The 22,867-nt window shown below is 38.9% G+C and overlaps 1 protein-coding gene across 1 annotated transcript; it reads left to right on the top strand.

Annotated features, from left to right (window-relative positions):
- The first annotated feature begins 20,574 nt into the window (after nt 1–20,574).
- On the top strand, nt 20,575–22,125 carry LOC133792422 (uncharacterized). The gene is made up of 3 exons (XM_062230327.1): nt 20,575–20,716; nt 20,960–21,524; nt 21,627–22,125. Exons 1-3 carry the CDS (start codon nt 20,575–20,577, stop codon nt 22,123–22,125), a joined length of 1,206 nt encoding a protein of 401 aa, XP_062086311.1.
- Nucleotides 22,126–22,867: the final 742 nt, after the last annotated feature.

Below are 22,867 nucleotides of genomic sequence, written 5' to 3' on the forward strand. Positions count from 1 at the left end.
CCATCCCTAATATTACATCATATTCGTGTAGGTATAAAATCAACAGATCCATTGTCAATTCTCGCCCTCTACCCAAACTGATACGACTCTTACCCATGACTACACCAACATATCCTAGCCTGAAGGAAACGATACCCGACAAACATTAGGCATAGGTTCAGACATTCTATTCATTTTCTTGACAAAAGAGGCAGCTACAAAAGAATGTGATGCACTAGAGTCCATTAATGCATATGCTGAGCTTTGGGCAATAGAGATATGACATGACACCTTCTCATATGGTCCGACTTCTTGTTTTCCTTGAGTAAGAGCGTAGACCCGTGACGGGGATCCTGTCTGCTTTTGTTGGTTGTTGCCGCCCTTCCAGCTCGTACTTGGGCAATTCTTAGCAAGGTGCCCTGGTTTTCCACAGGCATAGCATGCCCTCGCCTTACACTCACCTAGATTTTGATGGCCACACTTATCACAAACAGGCCAGTACTCGAAATCACGCCTTGGTTATGTGTTTGAACCCCCAGTCCAACTGTCAGACGGTCCCCCTTTCTCTTGTTATTCCTGTTGCTACTCGGCCTTGAGCCTTCTTATGCTCCAAAATTTCCTTTATTGCAGTTGTTCCTGGTGAAGAACCTTCCCTTGGAGCCACTCCGGTTAGCTTGGGTCTGACCCAAATCGCCAGAGGTAAACTTTCTTTCTTGAAACTTCTGCAATTCCTTCCTTTCCATCCCTGTAACGCCCTGGCTACCCCAGAACAGTTACGGTGAATAGTGAACCCGAAATTTGACTCGCTACCCGAGTCCTTTGGTTAAAAATGTGATCTAAGTGTTATTATTAGGTTAAGGTGAAAAAAACCAGTAAAAAGGAAAGGATACATTTCATTAAGTAAATAAACTGCTCATGAGCCTTTCAAAATGTTTACAAGCTGTTCATAATACAAAAGGGTCGTTACTGTTTCAAATTTACAATCCCCACCGACCTAAGCGGCAAAAATAGGGTAAACCCCTAGTCCCTCTGAGAACTCCCTGACCGTGGTGGTCAAGCGGCCCAATATGTACACAACATTGCCAAGGCTCTCCACTCAAGGTTGGGCGAGCTTCTCTTTCCCTTTACCTGCACCACGTAGCACCCATGAGCCAAGGCCTAGCAAGAAAACACAATAAAGCATGACATAATATCAACAACGATCATAATAACCATTCAGGACTATGAGTCCATAACAGATAGGTGACAATAGCCAAAGTCACAAAGGATGGGTATAGCTCCCTCTAGCCATGTGACGATAGGGTCACCAGGGCTTAACTGATAAGTGGTTCTTTCATAAGTTTAATCAGGATAGGTGCATGGTGATTGGTCACCAACATAACCTTCCTCCCGACTCTAGAGTCGTAACTATGGACAGCGTCCCCTAGCCATGTACCCTGGCTATAAACATCTGGTCTTAGACAAGGCAAGCGCTTATAAGTTCTTTGACCTTAGGGTCGGTCCAGCATTAATGCCATAGAGCCATTCAATGCATGTTCATCGACCTTAGGTTCGGTCCCTGACTAGTCAGTGCCATAAACAAGTAATCAACATTTGCTAGCATTTAATATGCAATCCATGTCCACATATATCAACCAACATGCCTCAATAACAAATCATGCATGTCATATACATATACAGGGTGCAACTGTATCCATACACTGTTTTCTTACCTCTGGTTCAAGTGAGAGTTATTAAAAGAACGACCCCTGAGAACGATCAACCATTAAATTCCTTGACGGTCACCTGGTCATAACCAAAATATAGGATTCATCAATAAAAATGATAACAGAGGGTTCCCAAACCAAAACCTAGCCTCCGAGACATCAAACACCACTCAACCAGGTACTAGGTTCAACCCCGAGGCCTAAGGCTTGAATCCCCAAGCTAAAAAACATGATTCTGGCCAAAATTGCACTAAGGGCCGCGACCCTCCCAAGCTGCGCCGCGACGCACCCCACAAACAGAGGTAGACCTCTCTGCCAGACGCCAAGGGCTGCGGCGCATCACAGCCGCGCTGCGACGCCCAGCCCAGACCAGCAAAAATGACAGCATGTGAACTCCAATTTTTCCCTTGCGTTTTCCCTTGGAACCAAGCCCTCTAACCAGCTCCAAACCTCCTCCAAACACTCAATTTAACCTCTAAACATCACCCATAACTTCCCCTCATCAAAACCCAACCTAAACATCAATTAAAACCTCTTCAAATCCAAACTTCCAACAAGAATCAAAAGCTGAAACACTAAAGGGAAAAACAGAGCACAACCTGAATTCAATGACTAGAACTCACCTTAAAACCAGCTTTGAACCTTCCTCAATGGTTGAACCAAGTCCACAACCTCAGCCCTTGGATTTCCTAGCTTGAAACCCCACCTAGAGCTCAAGACCTCAAAGAAGAAAATGGTGAAGATTGGTGTACGGGAAGGGAGAAGACAATTCTGTTTTGCTCTGTTATTTCTATAACCTTCTACAACAAACTAAAGGATAATATAAACCCTTCCAAATGACTAAAATACCCTTAAGTCATTAAAGGCTTCTAAAGCCATTCCAAGGGTAAAATTGGTACTTTCTACTTATCCCGTTAATCATAATTAACGCTTCCCAATTCCCGCGAATCTCAATATTCTCAAACACCAATATTTCATATCCCGTTACCCTAAAATCCCCGGTAACGCCCTAACCATTAAAATCACCCCCGAGACTCACCCCGAGCCCCGAGCTTAAACCTGTTATGACCAAACCAATAAATCATGTTTAAGGATCGTCTCATGCTGAAATACTCGAACCAATCCACATTATAATGTGGTCTCACAATATATCATTAACATGCAAACAAGTATACAATTATACCCTCAACGGGCCAAATTACCAAAACACCCCTGTAAACAAATGTGGACTCACATGCATGCATTTAACATCATATTATAATATAATTATCATAAACATGCATAAATACATTTAATGGCATAATTAAGCAGTTATGGCCCTCCCGGCCTACTAATCCAGCCATTAAACCATATTAGGGAATCCGGGGCATTACAATCCCAGACCATGACACTTGGCGAAGAGCTTGCTCCACTGCTTCTGCATATGTTTCTGGGCTTGTCCTCCCGGTAACCACAAGTTTTCCTATCACTCCTCGAAGTCCTTTCATAAACCTCCATACTTTAGTTGATTCAATACTAACCAGATCCAGTGCGAATCTGCATAATTGATCAAACTTTCTGGTATATTCCTAGACGCTCAAATTCCCTTGCTTCAGAGTCATAAAATCTACCACCTTGTGGTCAATCACAATGTGGCTATAATACTTGGAGTTGAACAAGACTAGGAATTCTGGCCATTCCATTTCGGCCACATTATGACCCTTCTTTGCAACATCCCACTAGATGCAGGCATCTTTTCTCAACATATAAATTGCGCAAACAACCTTTTCATATTCAGTAACTTAGATGAAATTGAAGATCCTTTCTAGTATGTTGATCCACTCTTCTGCCACCACTGGGTTAGCAGTACCTTCAAAGGTGGGTGGGTTCTAGTACCTGTAAATAGTCACGGAGCCTCGTCATCATGGGAGGGTTTCTAGTAACCTAGTTCGCTATAGTTTAGATGGTGAAACCAATATGGTTGTTGATGACGTTGGTGACAATGATCTGTTGTCTTTCAAATAGGTAATGGCTTGCCCTGAAAAAGGAACTATGGCTCGAAGCCATGAAACAGGAAATGGAGTCCATGTCCTCAAATTTTTTCTGGGATCTTGTGGAAGCACCTAGTGACTTTAAGGCCATTGGGTGCAAGTGTACTACAAGAAGAAACAAAAAGTTGATGGAAAGATCAAAACTTATAAAGCTCGATTAGTGGCAAAGGGTTATACCCAAAGAGAAGGCATGGAATATGAGGAAACTTCTAGTTTGGTAATCATGCTCAAGTCCATTCGCATCCTCCTATCCATAGCAGCCACTCTCGACTATAGGAAATAATTTATCATTGGTTATCAGGCATGACCATAAGTTTTCCAGGACGCTTTTGCGTTCTTGAAATTGATTGTGTAGGGTTCGGATGGATCTGGAACTCTAATTCTCTACATACTTTGTTTTAAGGTAGAACTTGCTAAGCGTTTTCGCTTACCTAGTTATTTCATGTTGTAAGTGAGAGCAAGAGCAAGGCAGAGAAGTGAGCGCTGGAGTCTACCTTGCAAATCATGTGGATCAACTTTTTGGGAAGCCGTTTTATTTTTGCAAATGTTGTGTAATTTTCCTAAACTAGGCTCACTCTATTCTTTATAAAATATGTTTATAATTAAATGTAAGTATGACCATACGACTTTTAAAAAGTTTTTTTTTACGGATTTTTGAGACATTTTGTTAAATGAAAACATTTATATTTCCGCATTATTGAGTCTAGAAAATTCGGGTTATTACATATAGGCTATTAGACTTGGTGTCTAATGTTATAATTGAATCAAGAGAAGTTGAGTTATTAGAGAATTTTTTGTATAGTGACAATAAGCCTCAAGAACCGATCTCATTAGAAGGAACTCACGAGGAGTTACCTTCAAGGGTTGAAGAGCAACCGATATTGCCAAGAAGAAGCCAAAGGCTTAAAGAGATTGGATCACAAGATAAAACATGTAACGCCCCACGTCACTATGGCTGCTTCCTGGAATGACAAATGACCCTACAAACCAACACGAGTCTTTCTAGCGTGCTTTTTCCTCACTTGCACTCTTCCTGGGAAAACTTCCTAGGAAGTCACCCATCATGAGAACACTCCAGGTCAAGCACGCTTAACTTTGGAGTTCTCAAGTGATGGGCTATCGAAAAGAAGATGCATCTTGTTGGCATAGGTAATACCCATTAATCAAATTAAGCCCTCTTCAACTGTGTAGTCCCATATCGACTGTAACGCCCTGGATAGCCAAGACCGTTACACTGTGTATTTATAACAGTGCAGAACATGCTAATCAAGTCATTAGTTGAAAACATGTCACTAAAACCATTAATGAACTAGGGTTAAAAAGGTTTTGGTCATAAAGATACATTCAATATAATTAAACGTTGAGTACATGGGATCCCAAAAGAAATAACATTTGAAAGTCGGTTTACAAAATTTCCAGAGTACAAACAACTACTAGCCACTCTAAGGGCAAAATAGATATTTATGGCCCTTCTGTTCCTGTCTCACCCTCAACCGTGGCGGTTAAGTAGCTAGTCATGTACATTCCACCTCTAGAGTTCTACAAGTCAGGGTTGATCAAGCTTACCCTTGCCTTTACCTGCACCACATAGCACCCGTGAGCAAAGGCCCAGCAAGAAAACATAACATTGCAGCACAAACAATGATAACAATTGAATAACCCTTAAAGCATGTTTGTACACTTAGCATACCACATTAATCACATAGTCCGTAGACATAACAAGAGAATCAATAAACCAACACTCAGCTATTCAGCATGACAAATCCATCAACCAATAATAATAATAATAATAATCAAATCACATGATAATCAGGGTCGACGCCCTTAGGTCGCACCCTCTGTTTACCCCATTGACTCCGGTCCGCTTAAACCAAACTCAGTGAATAATAAGTTGTCCTCAGCTACCAGTGGTTGAGCCGCGCCCTATGCACCAATGCAAACTCCGGCACTCTTAGGCCGTTTGCTTGTTATTCACATGACATAATACCATCCTTCATAAAGCATACAAAACAGGGAACCCTTAGTCCCATTATAAATTCACAACCGAGTGCAGTTTTCTTACCTTTAATTTCCAAGTACTCTTATTACAAGAGATGCCCCTTGAGCATGATCTGTTTCCCGAGCCTTAGGTTACACCTAGTCACAACCAAGATAAGGGATTCCGTTAATAATAGTATAAAGGTTTCCGAATAAGGTTCTAACCTTCGGAACATCGGATTCCACCAAACACGGTAGTAGAATCGATCCCGAGCACTCTAGGTTAGGTTCCCATGCTTAAATACTCCAAAAGGCCAAAAATCCCCTTAAGGGTCGTGGCCCTATGAACCCATGCTGCGGCCCACCTCAAAATTAGAGGCTCAACCTCCCTGGAAAACCACACACGCGCCACAACGCTCCCCTGAGGCGTCGCAGCCCGCCTCTGCCTCCGAGCCCTCTTGGCTCCTCTTTGCTCCATAGGGCCGGGACACACCAAGAACAGGGCCGCGGCCCAGCCCTTCAAACCCAAAAAAACCACCATTTTTAACACTAAAACCTCACTCAAATCCACCCTAAACCATCCCAATAACACAATTAAATTATCACAAACTTTCTAACATGATTCCAGCGGCAAAACCCAACAGAAACCTAACTTAAAAAACTCATCAAAACTCCATTTTAATTTATGAAATCCACACACTCAAGAACACCAAAACCAATCAGAAAAACCCAAAATTCAAACACTATATCATAAATTGGAGCTTACCTTCATTGAAGAATCAATTCTCCAAGCACTCACTGAGCTAACTCCCAAGCTTTCTGCCTTAATTCAACCTTTAATGCCAAAACCCATAAACACTTTAGAACTCAGCCATAATCACAAATTTTAACCACCATGCATAAAACTCATAGCTTACCTTAACTCTTGATTGAATCCTTAGCTAATCTCCTAAATCACAGCTCCAATTCTCTGAGTTCCAGCCAAATTCTTCTTGGTTCCTTGTGGTTTCCTTTGAGGGAGAAAGAGGAGAGGAAGGAAGGTTGGTTTGGCTTTTGTTCTACCATTTTCTAGATTTTGCTTAGTCTATCCTTAAGCTATTAAGTCAATCCCAAGGCTCGGGGTACCGAAAACGTCCCCGAGGGAAAACTGGTAAAATTCCCCAGTATTCCCACCTAAGCTTCCTAACCTCAAATATATCTCCAATTATTTATTTCCATAACCCGATAACCCAAATAACCATCTAATACCCAAAATACCCCTTGACTTGCCCCAAGTCAAGTATTAGGTCCCGTTGTGACTTTCCCGCTAACTAGCTCCCTAGGATCGCCTCAAGTCGCATGCTGCAGATTTACCTTCATAATAATGTGGTCCTCACAATTATAACATATATTCACATTTACGCCCTCAAAGGGCTAAAATTACAAATATACCCCTTTAAGCTAAACGGGGCCTACATGCATACTAATACTTGTAGACATGCATTTCACATATACATTCATATAACCATACAAGCATTCTTATCACAGAATCATGCATTAAACTACTTAATTTACACATAATCCAATCGTGCCCTCCCAGCACACTAATCAAGGCCCTTAAGCCTTATTAGTGATTTTGGGTCATTACACCGACACAGTCTTAGAATCATCACACTTGACCTTCCCTAGGCGATGTGGGATTGCACAACTTTTACCTGATCTTTCCCATGCAGATAAACAAGATTCTAACTGTCACAATCACCACCCCTTAGGGATCCGACGTCCCCGTCGGCGACACTTCCAGCTAGGTCAAGGCTCTGATACCATTTGTAATGCCCCACGTCACTATGACTGCTTCGTGGAATGACGACTGACCCTATAAGCCAACACGAGTCTTTCTAGCGTGCTTTGTCCTCATTCGCACGCTTCCTAGGAAAACTTACCAGGGGGTCACCCATCATGAGACTACTCTTGGTCAAGCACACTTAAATTTGAGTTCTCAAGTGATGGGCTACCAAAAAGAATATGCATCTTGTGTTGGCATAGGTAATACCCATCGATCCATTTAAGCCCTCTTCAACTATGAAGTCCCATACCTACACAGTCTTAGAATCATCACACTTGACCTTCCCTAGGCGATGTAGGATTTCACAGCTTTTACCCGGTCTTTCCCCCTGCAGATCATGGGATTCTAACTGTCACAATACCTTTCAAGTGGAGAACATTTACCTAGTAGAGGGAAATCACAAGGGAGAAACTTGGAAGTATCCAATGTTACTTCAAGAGGAGGATGATCATAAAATCTTCCAAGAAGCTATGTACTCAAAGGACTCCTATTAGGGTTTATGCCCTAAAAGCATGTAAAAGAACATTTTATTGATTTAAATAAAAGTACAATTTTATTATATTTGAATATTATAATAATTGTTTGAATAATTTATATAAATATCAAGAAAATTCCATATTCATTTATGAGGATATGATCTTGTATTAGTACAAGAGAATTAAGATAATATATAATGAATAAAATAGTCAGTAACATATTAAAGTATGGAATCTTTAATGAATGGTTACTAGCATGGTTTACTAAGCATACAGGATGGAAGTAATCTAGATACGGATTACTGATGTGGATAGACATCTTGGTAAATGTGTTGTATGTAATAATGATTATATATGACAGGACCGATATGAGTCAACTATCTTTATAAAATTATCGTTTGCCATAAACATTTAATTCTTATCATAATAGATGATCATTTGTAGATCAGTCTAAATCTTGAGTGATCATGAACTCTTATTTGTGTTTATTGGATCTTTCGATTCATTTGTTAAGGTCTCTTGATATAATGAGGCTAGTGACTTTTTTTTTTTTGAGATTCACTATCATGAATGGCTGGGAACATAATTTTACAATAATAGAATCCATGCTTTCCTAACGGATCGAATATTAGTTCCCTTAAGGGTTAATTCTAGAACTGAATAGTTATTGAGCTCAAATCTAGAATTCTATCATAGATTAATTATTCGCTAGTGAATTAATGATACTTAAGGAACAAGAGGTAATTAGAATGGTAAAATGATAATTTTGACTAGCTCTAATTAACGAACCAGTAAATGGAGGACATAACTACATTTATTGATTATATTATTGGACTACAAGAAAAAACTTTGTAAATATAATTCTATAAATACTTAGAGTGCAATTCCATATTTATTGTGGAGTAATCATGGAATTAATAGATAAGATATTTAAATTAAAGAGTTTAATTAACAATCTAGTTTATTGGAGCTTCGTATTATAGGTCCATGGTCCCAAGATCGCCTTTGTCCTACATTGCCAAGGGTAAGGATGTCACAAAGAAGATTTATATAGATAAAGACTATTTGATAATTACGAGCAATTGATTAATTGTGAATTAATTAATTCATTAACTATATAGTTTTTAATTGAAAAACTTTATATTAAAATAAATACTAATAATATTTTGATTAATATTTGGGAAAGTTTAATTATTATCTTATTATTCATTTTTAAGATAGTTTTTAAGATAAAGTTAATTTTGAATTAAATAATATTTATTTTGGGATAAATATATTGCCTTAAGATTAATTAGACAAACAAATGAGAAAACTAGGGATAAAATAGAGTGGCACACGTCACTCACTGTATCTGACAGTGAATGGCGCCACTCACATCCCTATCTCTGGGATTTGAATTTTGAATTTCAAATTAATTTTTTCATTTAATTATTTTTTAAATATGATTTAAATTAAATAATTAAATAGGTTGTAGTTGATCAGTTTTATTCTAATTAAATAAAGATTAATTAAAATAGTTTAATTATCTTTATAAACGTGAAAAGAAGCGATTCTTTTCTATGTCACTTATTTCCAGGTTAACAGACTCTCTCAAAGAAAGAAACGATTGAATTTTCTATACCTAAAATTCTAGAAGTTTCCATAGCCTCTCTCTTCTCAACATCTCTAGATCTCATGTGCTGAGTACACTTGGAGAGCCTAAATCAACCTGTGAATCCTACGTGCCCACATACGTCCTTGTGTGTTAGAGGAACGACTTAGAAGGCTAAGGTGTGAGCTTTCATAAGGATAGGAAGAACGTTGATTTTACTAAAAGACTTAAGGACACTTGATAGGCTATGAGAGGTAATCTATATTCCTTATATGTGTTATTTAAGGTATCTATATATGTATGATCCTAGCTGGTATTAATGATTATTTTGAAAATCCCCTCCCTATACATTCCGCTGCATATTTTGATATTTGTCTAATTTAATACCAACACTTCCAACTTTTGGAAGGAGACAATACATGACGAGATGGATTCAATTATGTGTAACCACACTTGGGAGATTTTTGATCTACCACAAGGATCAAAGCCAATTGGTTGTAAGTGGGTATTTCGAAGAAAATATAACACTAATGAGACCACTCAAGCCTTTAAGGCAAGGTTGGTGGCCAAATGGTTTAGACAATAGGAAGGCATAGAATATTTTAATATCTATGAACTAGTAGCAAGGACAACATCAATAAGATTATTGTTTGCCTTATCATCATTACTACCCCTATATGTTCATCAAATAGATGTCAAAATGACATTCCTAATTGGTAATCTTGATGAGGAGGTTTACATGGAACAATCAAAGGGTTTGTTATAAGAGGAAGTGAATATAAGGTGTGTAAGCTTGTTAAATAATTATATGGTTCAAAACAAACACCAAAACAATGGCTTGAGAAGTTTGATGAAGTCATTGTTTCAGATGGGTTTAGACACAATAGTGCGAACAAGTGCTTATACTCTAATACTTGTGATGACTATTTCATCCTAGTGTGTCTATATGTTGATGATATTTTGATATTAAGTAATGACATGAAAGGTATATTACAAACGAAGAGGTTTCTATCTTGTACCTTCAAAATGAAAGAACTTGGAGAGGTCGATACCATACTAGGTATCAAGGTTAAAAGAAATGTGGGTGGTCACGCCTTAGGTCAATCTCATTATATTGAGAAGATGCTTGACAAGTTTGGTCATCTTAATATCAAAGAGGGAAACACGCCCTTTGATTCAATCCAAAATCTTGAAAAGAATGAAGTGAGAATGGTGGCTCAATTAGAGTATGCAAGTGTAATAGGGAGTTTGATGTATGATGCTCATTGTACAAGAGTGGATATTGCATTTGTGATTAGTAAACTAAGTAGGTTTATTAGCAATCCAAGTATTAAATATTGGAAGCCCATAAAAATGGTCTTTGGATACCTCAAAAGGACCAAAGACATGTACCTCCAATACTCAACTTTTCCTAAGATACTTAAGGGATGTTCCGACGCAAGTAGGATATCCGGTGTAGGAGATAATCACTACACAACCAGTTGGGTGTTCACCTTTGGTGGGGGTGTGGTTTCTTGGGGATATAAGAAACAAAAATGTATATATCACTCAACCATGGAGTCCAAGTTTGTAGCTCTAGTGGCCACTGAAAAAGAGGCTGAGTGGCTAAGAGATCTCATGATGGATAAACCAAAAATCGCGATTGATGTATCGAGGATCTCGATACATTGTGATAATCAAGCCACTTTAATTAGAGCTTACAACAAGATATATAATGGGAAGTCTAGACATATAAGTCTAAGACATGACTACATGAGAGAATTGATTGATAAGGGAATCATATCAATTTCATATGTCAAATCATGTGAGAACTTAGAGGGTCCGTTTACCAAACCTTTATGGAGAGATTGCTATATGCTCGGGATTTTATAGAAGTTCATATTAAACAAATAAACATGAACATAAAACAAGTGAGCAAAGTGATTGACCAAGTTAAAAATGATTTCTATTATTGTATTGATAATAAAATGAGATTACAATGAAATTGAGTTTTAATTAGGGCATAAAACCCTAACAAACTCCCACTTGCACCAATTGAAACTAATGCAATAATTCTACTAATCCCATTTCCTTGATATGCTTATCAAAGGTAGCTTCTGGTAGTGTCTTTGTAAACGGATCTGTAAGATTGGCTTCAGATGTAATCTTCATTACCATTTCATGACCCCTGGCCACATATTCTCGAATTATGTGATACTTCCTTTCTATATGCTTACTCCTCTTATGACTTCGAGGTTCTTTCGAGTTGGTTGTCACTCATGTGTTGTCAAAAAACAACATAAGCGGTTTATCCATATCTAGAATAACACCAATATCTGACTAGAACTTCTTTAGCCATACTATTTCCTTAGCAGCTTCAGACCCAGCCATGTACTCAGCCTCCATGGTGGAATCTGAGATCGCGGACTGTTTTACGCTTCTCCATATTACAGCTCCACCCCCAAGAGTAAATACCATCCCAGAAGTAGACTTCCTGTCATCGACATCAGTCTGAATCAGTGTAGCCTACAGGGTTTAGAACACCACCCTTCTAGACTAACATATAATCCCTAGTCCGCTTTAAATACTTTAGAATATGCTTAACTGTTATCCAATGTTCTAATCCTAGGTTTGAGTGATACCTGCCCACTACTCCCACTACATAGGAGATATTTGGTCTAAAACACAACATAGCATTCTTCAGACTTCCAATTGCAGGTGCATAAGGAACTTTTCTCATTGCATCTTCCTCTTTAGGAGTCTGGGGAGACTACTTCTTTGAAAGATGAATTCTATGGTTGGTCGGTAGAAATAACAAATATTAAAATATATTAAAATAACAAATATTTTAATATATTGGATATTATTAAATATTGGATATCAGTTTTCACAGAACATAATTTTTCAGGTATAGAAAAATATCTAGGATTCTCTCAGAGAAAAGAGAACAGTGACAAAAACAAAGGTCATTGTTCTTCACAAAACCTAGGTCCAAACTTTATCACATCTCATGTGTTGAGAACATCTGATAAATAGTTATTGCCTATTATTTGTATAGCGAGCCCACACTCGTTCTTTGTGTGCCTGAGAACATTTTGGAAGATCTTGGTGTGAGATCTCAAGGATTTAGCCATACGAAAAGATAGCAGCAAGGAAGGACCTGAGGTAATTTTTCTATTCTTGTCCTTGATTCAATATATATATATGAGTGTGAAGAAGTAGATCTAGAAATCTTATGGAATTAATCTGACAATTTGATTGTTGTTCCGCTGAGCATAATCTCTGATTTGATCAATAAAAACCAACACTTACATCCATGCCCACACCATAAAAGTTCTGACCAACCACCCTTTGCGGCAAGTGTTGTCGAAACCCGAGTCATCAGGGAGACTCTTAAAGTGGGCTATGGAACTGAGTTAATTCGATATAGCCTACGTTCCTAGAGTCTCAATCAAGGGGAAAGCCCTAGCCAATTTCCTCGTGGAGTGTTCCGGGATCACCGGCGGGGACGATCCCGCGGACCCCGCGGCGCTTGTATGGAAGGTGTTCGTGGACGGGGCCTCGAACGAAAATGCACCAGGGGCCGGAATCATCCTAGTGCCGCCGCTAGGACACCAGTTGCAAAACGCCCTGCGTTTCCACTTCAAGGCGTCGAACAATGAGGCCGAGCACGAGGCCATGCTGGTCGGGTTGCGCCTGGCCCGAGAAGTGGGGGCCGGGTTGCGCCTGGCCCGAGAAGTGGAGGCCGAGCACGAGGCCATGCTGGAGGCATTCCATCCGCCAGATCCCCAGAGAGCAGAATTTGTTCGCGGACACACTATCGAAACTAGCCACCGATGCTGAAGCGGAGCTGTCCAGACTGGTCCCTGTTAACCATCTCCCGATGCCAAGCATTCGAGTCTCCGCAATCAACGCTGTTGACCACTCTGCGTCCTGGATGGGGCCCCTTATCCACTATCTGACAACCGGCAGGTTGCCAGCAGATAAGGCCGCAGCCAAGAAGCTTCGGTACCAGGTCCACGTATACGTCATGATGGACAGAAAACTATACTGCAGGGGGTTATCCATGCCATACCTCAAATGCGTGTCCGAGACCGAACTAAGTGCAATCATGGATGAAGTGCACGAAGACTTCTGCGGAGACCATACAGCCGGACTCAGTCTATCCAAAAAGATCCTGCGCCAAGGATATTTCTGGCCAACCATGAAGAAAGATTGTATTGACTACGACCGCAAGTGCGAGCAGTGCTAAAGATACGCGAAGGTCCTGCGAGCCCCGCCAACAGAAATAACCCTAATGACAAGCCCCTGGCCTTTTGCGGCGTGGGGGATCAATCTGGTAGGATCGCTCTCGACCAAGAAGGGAGGGGTGAAATACGCCATCGTGGCCGTCGAATACTATACCAAGTGGGTTGAGGCAGAACCCATGAGTACAATCACCTCAAAGAAGGCCCTGGGTTTCATCATCAACAATATCGTGTGTCGATATGGGCTCCCTTACAAGATTGTATCCAATAACGGGAAGCAGTTCGACAGCACCCACTTCACGGATTTCTGTGAAAGACATGGTATCGTCAAAAGCTTCTCTGCGGTTGCCAGGCCCCAAGCAAACGGGCAGGTAGAGGCCGTCAATAAAAGCTTGAAAGGGACGTTAAAGAAAAAAATCCAAGCCTGCAAGAGCAAGTGGCCCGAAGAGTTGCCTCGCGTGTTGTGGGCTTACCAGAGCACCGAAAGGACCTCTACCAGGCACACTCCTTACTCCATGGTCTACGGATGCGAAGCCGTCATCCCCATCAAAACGACCATCCTGTTTCATCAAAGAGACACGTACGATCCCGCCCAGAACCACACCTTACTCCAAGAATCCCTAGATCTTATCGAGGAGATCCGGGAAGAGTCACAAGTGCAGCTGAAGATGTACCAAGGCAAGATCGCTAGGCATTTCAACTCAAAAGTAAAAAGCTGATGGTTCAAAACCGGCGATCTGGTCCTGCGAAGAGTCTTCCCCGCTACCCAAGATCCGGGAGTAGGAGTTCTGGGACCGAATTGGGAAGGGTCGTACGAAATCCAGCACGAAGTGTGCCCCAGAACATACCGTTTAAAGCGGCTCGATGGCACGGAAGTCCCAAGAGCCTGGAACGCGGAACATCTCCGTAAATACTATCAATAGTTAGGAGAACAGGTTCCATTTTTATATTTTCGTTGTAAATAATGTACGCCTCAGGGCGATTCCTTGAATAACAAAAATGGCGTATACAAAATGCCATAAATAAATATTATTAGAACAATGAAAATTCTACTCAAGTGACCTCAGACCTGTCTCCGCTCACTTGGGGGGGGGGGTGTCTCTGGTATGAACAAATACCAGGCGGGACGCAAGGCTCAGGCCTAGTCCTGACCCAGACCGGCAAGGTCTAGGGGGTACAAACCCCATAGGCAAGCCTCAGGCTAGTCCCGCCCTGGACGAATGATGTCCAGGGGTATAATAAAAAGGACCAAGCCTCAGGCTGGTCTCGCCCCGGATGAACGATGTCCGGGGGTATAATAATAAGGACCAAGCCGCAGGCTGGTCCCGCCCCAGACAAATGATGTCCGAGGGTATAATAAAAAGGACTAAGCCTCAGGCTGGTCTCGCCCTGGACAAATGATGTCCGGGGGTATAATAAAAAGGACCAAGCCTCAGGCTGGTCCCGCCCCGGACGAACGATGTCCAGGGGTATAATAAAAAGGACCAAGCCTCAAGTTGGTCCCACCCCGAATGAACGATGTCCGGGGGTATAATAAAAAGGATCAAGCCTCAGGCTAGTCCAGCCATGGACTAACGATGTTCGGGGGTATAATAAAAAGGACCATGCCTCAGGCTGGTCTCGCCCCGGACGAACAACGTCCGGGGGTATAATAAAAAGGACCAAGCCTTAGGCTGGTCCAGCCCTGGACGAATGACGTCCGAGGGTATAATAAAAAGGACCAAGCCTGAGGCTGGTCCCGCCCTGGACGAACGATGTCCGGGGGTATAATAAAAAGGACCAAGCCTCAGGCTGGTCCCGCCCCGGACAAACGATGTCCGGGGGTATAATATAAAGGACCAAGCCTCAGGCTGGTCCCGCTCCGGAAAAACGATGTCCGGGGGTATAATATAAAGGATCAAGCCTCAGGCTGGTCCCGCCCCGGACGAACGATGTCCGGGGGTATAATAAAAAGGACCAAGCCTTAGGCTGGTCCCGCCCCGAACGAACGATGTCTAGGGGCTTTATAAAAAGCAACCGGTTACCCATCCGCATCGTAACTTGAGACGCCCAGACCAAAAGGTCCAATTTGTCAGATGATAGATATGGTTTAGGCTGGCCCAATGGGCTCAAGTTAATGTTTTTCTTTTATGTTTAATCCTTCTGTATTGGGCTTCCGATAGAGAAGCCAGCAGTGTATACACCTTCATTGGGCCCGGGTCAGCCCGGCCCACGCCCAGTGCACCTGTGAACCTATAAATACATGTAACAGAGCACTGGAGAAGGGATATTTTTTGGGTGTGTATACAGTTACTCTGCGAAAACTGAGAGAAAACTCCATTGTTATAGATTCTCTAAGCTCTAATACAACTGTCTCATGGACTAAGGCTCATTAACGCCCTAACCACGTAAAAAAGCTTGCTTATAACTTCTAAACCCTTTCTCTTTAATCTTTCTTATCTATTATTATTATAGTTTCCGAAAAACTCGGTAAACAATAATAAAATTTAACATAAATAAAAATTAATATTAATAACACAATTAATATTCAGCAAACAAAATTACATATAAACTAATCATAAAATAAACTTAATAAAATATCAATTGTCTTAATTTAATTAAAAAACGTAAAATAATTATCATTGTTTGGATCGGGCCAACAGGGAGAAAAATATTCATTAACATTCAGGTCAATATCTTCACCAATGTTACGGGACTGCAACAATGGTGGTGAAGCAAACTGTGGTGCTGGTGGTGAAGGGTAATAAGCTGGTGGAAAGTGCTGCAAAGATGATCCAAACGAGTCAACAATTTGTCGAGTCTGTGGCCGTGCCAAGGGAGACTGATGCAACAACTCTCAAACTGACCATACCTTTGTTGTGCTGTTGCTACGACGAACTCACAAACTGACCATACCTAGGCTACTGCAATGATTCCCCAAACTCACGATGCCCAGGATATGACGTCCGAGATCCTCTAGGGACGTCGGGGTAATAAAGTGGATGAGACTGGGAGGGGCGTCCATACATGTATTGAAATTTTTGTGATGTACCTCCATACATGTTACGAAATACATTTATGTCCTTACCTGGTGATTTTGGCCTAGGAATAAGGAGGTTCAGCATGAAATTATTATCTTTTATACACAACCAAGGTGGAAGATTATAGTTCGCCAACACCACATGCCACATGTTGTATGCTAGGTTCATGTTGCCAAATGGAGTAAATCTATCGGCTGCTAAGCCTAAACGAACATTCATAGGATCACTTGCAAAATCAGGATGATTGGCATCAAAGTTCTTCCACGCCGTCCCATCACCCCATCATCTTTCGATTTCCTAGTGTGGTGCCATAGCATGTCCTTCGCTGTAAAAATTGAACTGTATAGTCTTTTCAACCGGGGTGTCAATGGAAAGTAACGCATCACCTTATGCGACACCTTTTTTCCTTTAGTTTTTTTCAGAAGTAATCCATCGACTACTTCCGCAAACCGGACATTCCTCTTTAGTTGCAAGCTCTTTGTAAAATAAGTTGCAGTCATATTGGCACACATGAATTGACTCGTATCCCAACCCTAATTTCTTCAATCTCTTTTTAGCCTCGTAGTACGTTGATGGGATTTTATTTTCCTTCGGAAAGGCAAGCTTTAACAACTTCAGTAATTCATCAAATATGTTGTTAGGAATCTTCCCTCTAACTTTCAAATGCAATAACTTACCTAAAAAGTTAAGGGAAGAAATCCAATCATAGATAGGATACAACTCAACTTCAATCTCCTCAAACAACTCGTCGTAATATTGACTTGTGTCATAATTATTTTCTACTTCCTCAGTTGTCGGTAAGAGGAAGTCATCCACTATGGGAATCATCTCGTCAACTTCATCATCATCAACAATATACAGTTCTGCTTCTCCATGATAAATCCACCTCTCATAACCTTGATAAAAACCCCTATCGAATACATGTGCTTCAACAACAGGTAAAGTTTCAAGCCTATTATTTATGCATTTGACACACAGACACCTAATTCTTCCATCAGAATCCTTATGTTCCAAGGCCATCGTTAAAAGGATTGTAGACCATTCCAATATTATTGACAAACACGATTTCTCAATGTTGTCCAAGTCTTGTCAATCGCCATCTAAAGTGTTATACGAGCGTATGAGTTTTAGTAATGTGAATAGGAATGGATAACAAAAAAAATTGTTATCATTTTTTAATTCTTATGCTATATTTTAATATCTTATGCTATTTTATGATGTTTTATTAAATATAATTGTCAATTTCTATATTCAACTAATTTATAACTATTTAATATTAGATAATGTTATTTAATAAACAAATTAATAATTTTTCTTAAACTAGTTTATTATTTATTTATTTAATTATTATTAATTTTTTAAAACTTTTAATAATAGTTAATCTATTATCAAAAAAAAAAATATTATTTAATTAATTATTTATTCATAATTTTTTTATTTTGTAATAATAATAATTTTACAAATTAATTATAATTTAAATTTTAGACTAATTTTTTTTAATAATTATATAACTTTTATTAATCTTTTTCATTCATTATTTTATTAATTATATTTTAAACTTTTTAATTTGATAATTATTGATAAATTTTAAAATTAAATTAGTATTTACTTAACTTAAATAATTATAAGATTATATCATAAGTTAATTAAATTATTATAACAACTTACACTATTTTGAATTTTTTTTTTATTTAATTACTCTATAGTTTTTTAATAAATTTAACAAATTTACTTAAACTAAAAATTTAATTAAATTATAATTTTACTTTTAAAATAATTTAAAATTTATTTATATTTAATAATAAATTTAAATTTCTTTATATTTTATAGTTAATTTTATATTAAAAAATTGTAAAAAAATATTAATAAATACTATTGTCTTTTATGATTATATTTATTTAAATATAATAAACAATAATAATTTTTGTAAAATTACAATTAAATTTTTTGAAATGATCAACATTAGTCTATTTATCAAATATTTAAGTAATTACTAAATTAAAATTTTCTTGGTTAAAAATTACAAATCATTTCATTAGAAATTATATTGTATTAAAATGTGTAAAATTTCTACAAAAATTTCGATAGCATAACAAGTGTATTCTAACCTACCCAAAAAATTTTAACCTGGAAATTTAACCAAGAACAGTTTCAAAACTATATAATACTCAACACAAATAACATAACTTTAACAAAAATACACATTCACAAATTACTGACAATTTTTTTCTTAAAATTTTAAACATTACAACTCATTTATATTATTAACTAATTACATAGTAAATTTTTTAAAATTATAACTCCTAATTTTAAAAATTAATTGTCAAATGTGATTTTTCTAACTAATAAAAAATGACAGTTTATTTAATATGCAAATTTTAAACACATAAAAATTAATTGCAAATTACTGAAAGTGTGAGACTCAGTTTTCTCTCTATCCATGGCGAGGAGGCGAAAAACTATGCAGAAGCTAGCAAAACCAGATAATGTGCAGGAGCTCCCTTCATCCAATGGAGAAGCTATTGTTCGGGAGTTGATTACTGAGGAAGTGTTAGTTGAGGAAGTGGGTGCTATTGCTGAAGAGCATGGGATCGTATCTAGGGATCCTGGGTTCGCTTCGAAGGAGACAATTGACCATGCCAAAGATTCTGATTCAGTGTTATGGGCTGCAGAGGTTGAAGCTAGGTCATTCCAAGATTCGGCCAAAGAAACTTGGGCTCGGTTTCGGGAATCTATTCCGACTCATAGTTGTACGAAGCTGCATTTCTTGGAGCCTTTTCAGAAGGATGGACAACTAGTTGCTAAGCTGGATGTAGAAGAGATTGAAGTGGAAACCTCTTTTTGGAAATCGACATTAATATGTGTGGTGATTGGTGCTAACCCACCTCTAGCGGTTTTTGAAGGGTTTATCAAACGGATTTAGGGAAAACATGGTATTGAGCGAGTGACTCGAATGAACGCAGGGTTTAGAATGGTGAGGTTTAGAGATGAAGCAACTCGAGAACTAGTTTTGGAATTAGGAGTGATTCATTTTGATAAGAAACCAGTAGTTCATAGTCCTTGGACTACATATATTGATTCTTTAAAGTCTATCAAATTTGTGCCTGTGTGGATCAGATTACCTGATCTAGGTTTACAATATTGGGGAGTGAAGTGTTTGAGTGCTCTTGTTAGCACAATAGGTAAACCTATAATGATTGACAAGATAACCAAGGATCGCTCGATGATAAAATTTGCTCGTGTCTTAGTAGATATGGAGATTGCAGAAACTCTACCTCAGTATATCAGCTACCTAAATGAGAGGGGTCAAGTCATGGAACAGTCTAGAGAGTATGAATGGTTGCCAACGAAATGTTCTAACTGTAAGAAACTGAGTCATTCAGTAGCTTCTTGTAAATTTGTTACTAAAGCAGTCTGGAGGAAGAAAGAATTGAAGAGCAAGCAAGAGTCTGATCCTCCTGAGGTTGTGGATAATGTTAGTTCACAGAGTCCTGAACTGAGTCAGCAGGGTCATTTAGTCCAATCAAGTGAGGGTACTGTCGAGCCAAATTGGTAAATTTCCGAGAAGAGCCGGGGTTATAAAACAAGCAGCACAGGTTCCTGTTGAGCAGACCAGGAACTTTTTCAGTGTGCTCTAGGAGCAGAAGAGGCCTCTGACTGATTATTCTCTGACTTTAGATTTGAATGGAATTCTGCATCATCCTGAGCTGGAATGTTAGAGGTTTGAATAGAAAGAATAAAGAGATGGCGGTTCTTGATGTCTGTAGATTGAATAAATTTGGTATTGGGGCTCTTCTTGAAACAAAAATAAAGGGAATGAAGATTAAGGAAGTTATGTGTTCTACTTTTGTTGGTTGGGATTACTATAGTAGTTTGAGCTTGGAGGGTAGAATTTTATTGATTTGGAAAAGTAATTTGGTGCATATTGATGTTATTCAGGACAATGACCAATTTTTACACTGTAAAGTCAGAATTTGTTATAGAAAATTTTATTTTTGTCATACCATAGTATATGGTTTAGATTGTTTGGAGAATAGGAGATCCTTGTGGTATGACTTAGCTCATTTGTAGTGCCCAATTAAACCTTGGCTCATTTTGGGGGATTTTAACACTATTTTTGATACTGCAGACAGATTGGGAGGGAGACCTATTTTAGTGAAGGAAACGGAGGTTGCGAGGAAGTGGCTTGACCTTGGTATGGCTGATGAACTAAAGATAATGGGATCATTTTATACTTGGTCTAATAATCAAGAAGGGGGGAAGCGCATATTTTCTAAGCTGGATAGGGTGTTTACTAATGAAGCTTGGCTTGATCTATTTCTGTTAGTTAGTGCTGTTTCTCATTGGGAGGTAATATCAGATCATTGTTTTATTCTTCTCAAGCAACTTGTAGATATGAGGATGGGGGTGAAGTCGTTTCGTTTCTATAATATGTGGGCCTCTCATCCTAGATTTAGGGAGACAGTCTTGGCTAGTTGGTCTAAACCGCTACAGTATGAAGGTCGTGGCTTGGAACAGATTGTTTGGAAGCTTACTCGTCTGAAACATGTTTTGAAGTATTTTAATTGGCAGGTTATGGGGGATGTTGCTTGTAATTATGAGAGAAGTAAAATTTTATATCAACATGCCAAAACCAATCTACTTGCTGATCTAAGTAATAACAGATTGAACTCTGAGGAAAGAGATGCCTATTTGTAATTTAGAAGACAAGAAAAGATCTATGCTAATTTTCTTTGTCAAAGGAGTAAAATAGTGTGGCTTTGTTTTGGTGATGAAAATTCCTCCTTTCATGCTAGTTTAAAGAAGAGGATCATAGCTAATAGGATTGTGTCATTTATCGATGATGATGGTCAGGTTGAGGATGATTATAATAAGGTTATCCATCATTTTCTTCAGAATTTTAAGAACTTTTTGGGTGCTGCAAGTAAGGCGTCAGGTAGAATTGATCCTCAAGTTATTGCTTATGGTCCGGTCTTGGGTCTAGAAGCTCAGATTCAGTTAATCAAGCCGTTCACTTATCATGAAGTTAAAGCGGCTTTGTTTAGCATTCACTCAATTAAGAGCCCAGGTCCTGATGGTTATGGAGCGGGATTTTTCAAAGCACTATGGAAGGATATAGGTAAGGAGGTCTCTATGGATGTCCTTAATTTCTTTGATTCAGGTAGTATCCCTCATTATCTGAATAATACTATCATTTCTCTTATTCCTAAGGTGGATCATCTGGTTTCGGCAGCTGATTTTAGGCCTATTGCTTGTTTCTACACTCTACAAATGCATTTCAAAAATGATGTGTAGTCGACTATCTTCTAGTCTTCCTTCGTTGATTAATCAAAACCAGGGAGCTTTTATAAAGTAGAGGTTGCTAGCTTATAATGTTCTCATTCTTCAAGATTTGATTAAGGGGTATAATAGAAAAAATTGCTCTCCTCGGTGTCTAATGAAGATAGATATTAGTAAAGCTTATGACTCAATTGACTGGGATTTCTTGGAGAATTTATTGAATGCACTTTGTTTTCCGAGTAGATTCATAAGGTGGATTATGGTGTGTTTAAGGGGTTCCTCCTATTCTTTAGTGATGAATGGCAGAATTCAAGGTCATTTTCAGGGGGGCAAAGGGCTTAGACAAGGTGACCCAATCTCTCCTATGCTATTTGTGTATTGTGATGGATTATCTTACCCGGTTATTGATAAAAGTTTCTAAGGAGAAAGACTTCAGATTTCACCCTTTATGCAAGTCTCTAAATCTAGTAAGTCTTTGCTTTGCTGACAATCTGCTCCTTTTTTGCAAAGCTAATTCTAATTATGTTAAGATCATTCATCAAACTTTTGATGATTTTACTTCTTCCTCGGGTTTGTCTATCAACCAAAGTAAATCTTGAATATACATTGGTGGGCTGTCATTCACTGAAAAATCTGTTGTTTTGATGTGTTCTAATTTGGTTGAAGGGTATTTTCCACTGAAATAACTTGGAGTTTCCCTAAGACCTACTAAATGGAAGGCTATTGACTGTGATATTATTCTCAAGAAGATCAGATT

This window comes from Humulus lupulus, chromosome 7 (assembly GCF_963169125.1).
Source record: "Humulus lupulus chromosome 7, drHumLupu1.1, whole genome shotgun sequence".
In the NCBI taxonomy this organism is placed as follows: Eukaryota; Viridiplantae; Streptophyta; class Magnoliopsida; order Rosales; family Cannabaceae; genus Humulus; species Humulus lupulus.

Excerpts from the sequence above, each read along its gene's own strand:
- LOC133792422 (XM_062230327.1), top strand. The coding sequence starts at position 20,575 with ATGGCGGTTCTTGATGTCTGTAGATTGAATAAATTTGGTATTGGGGCT. Across the intron at positions 20,717-20,959 it reads TAGTAGTTTGAGCTTGGAGG|ACAGATTGGGAGGGAGACCT; the intron begins GTAGAATTTTAT and ends TTGATACTGCAG. Across the intron at positions 21,525-21,626 it reads GAGGAAAGAGATGCCTATTT|TTTAAAGAAGAGGATCATAG; the intron begins GTAATTTAGAAG and ends CTTTCATGCTAG.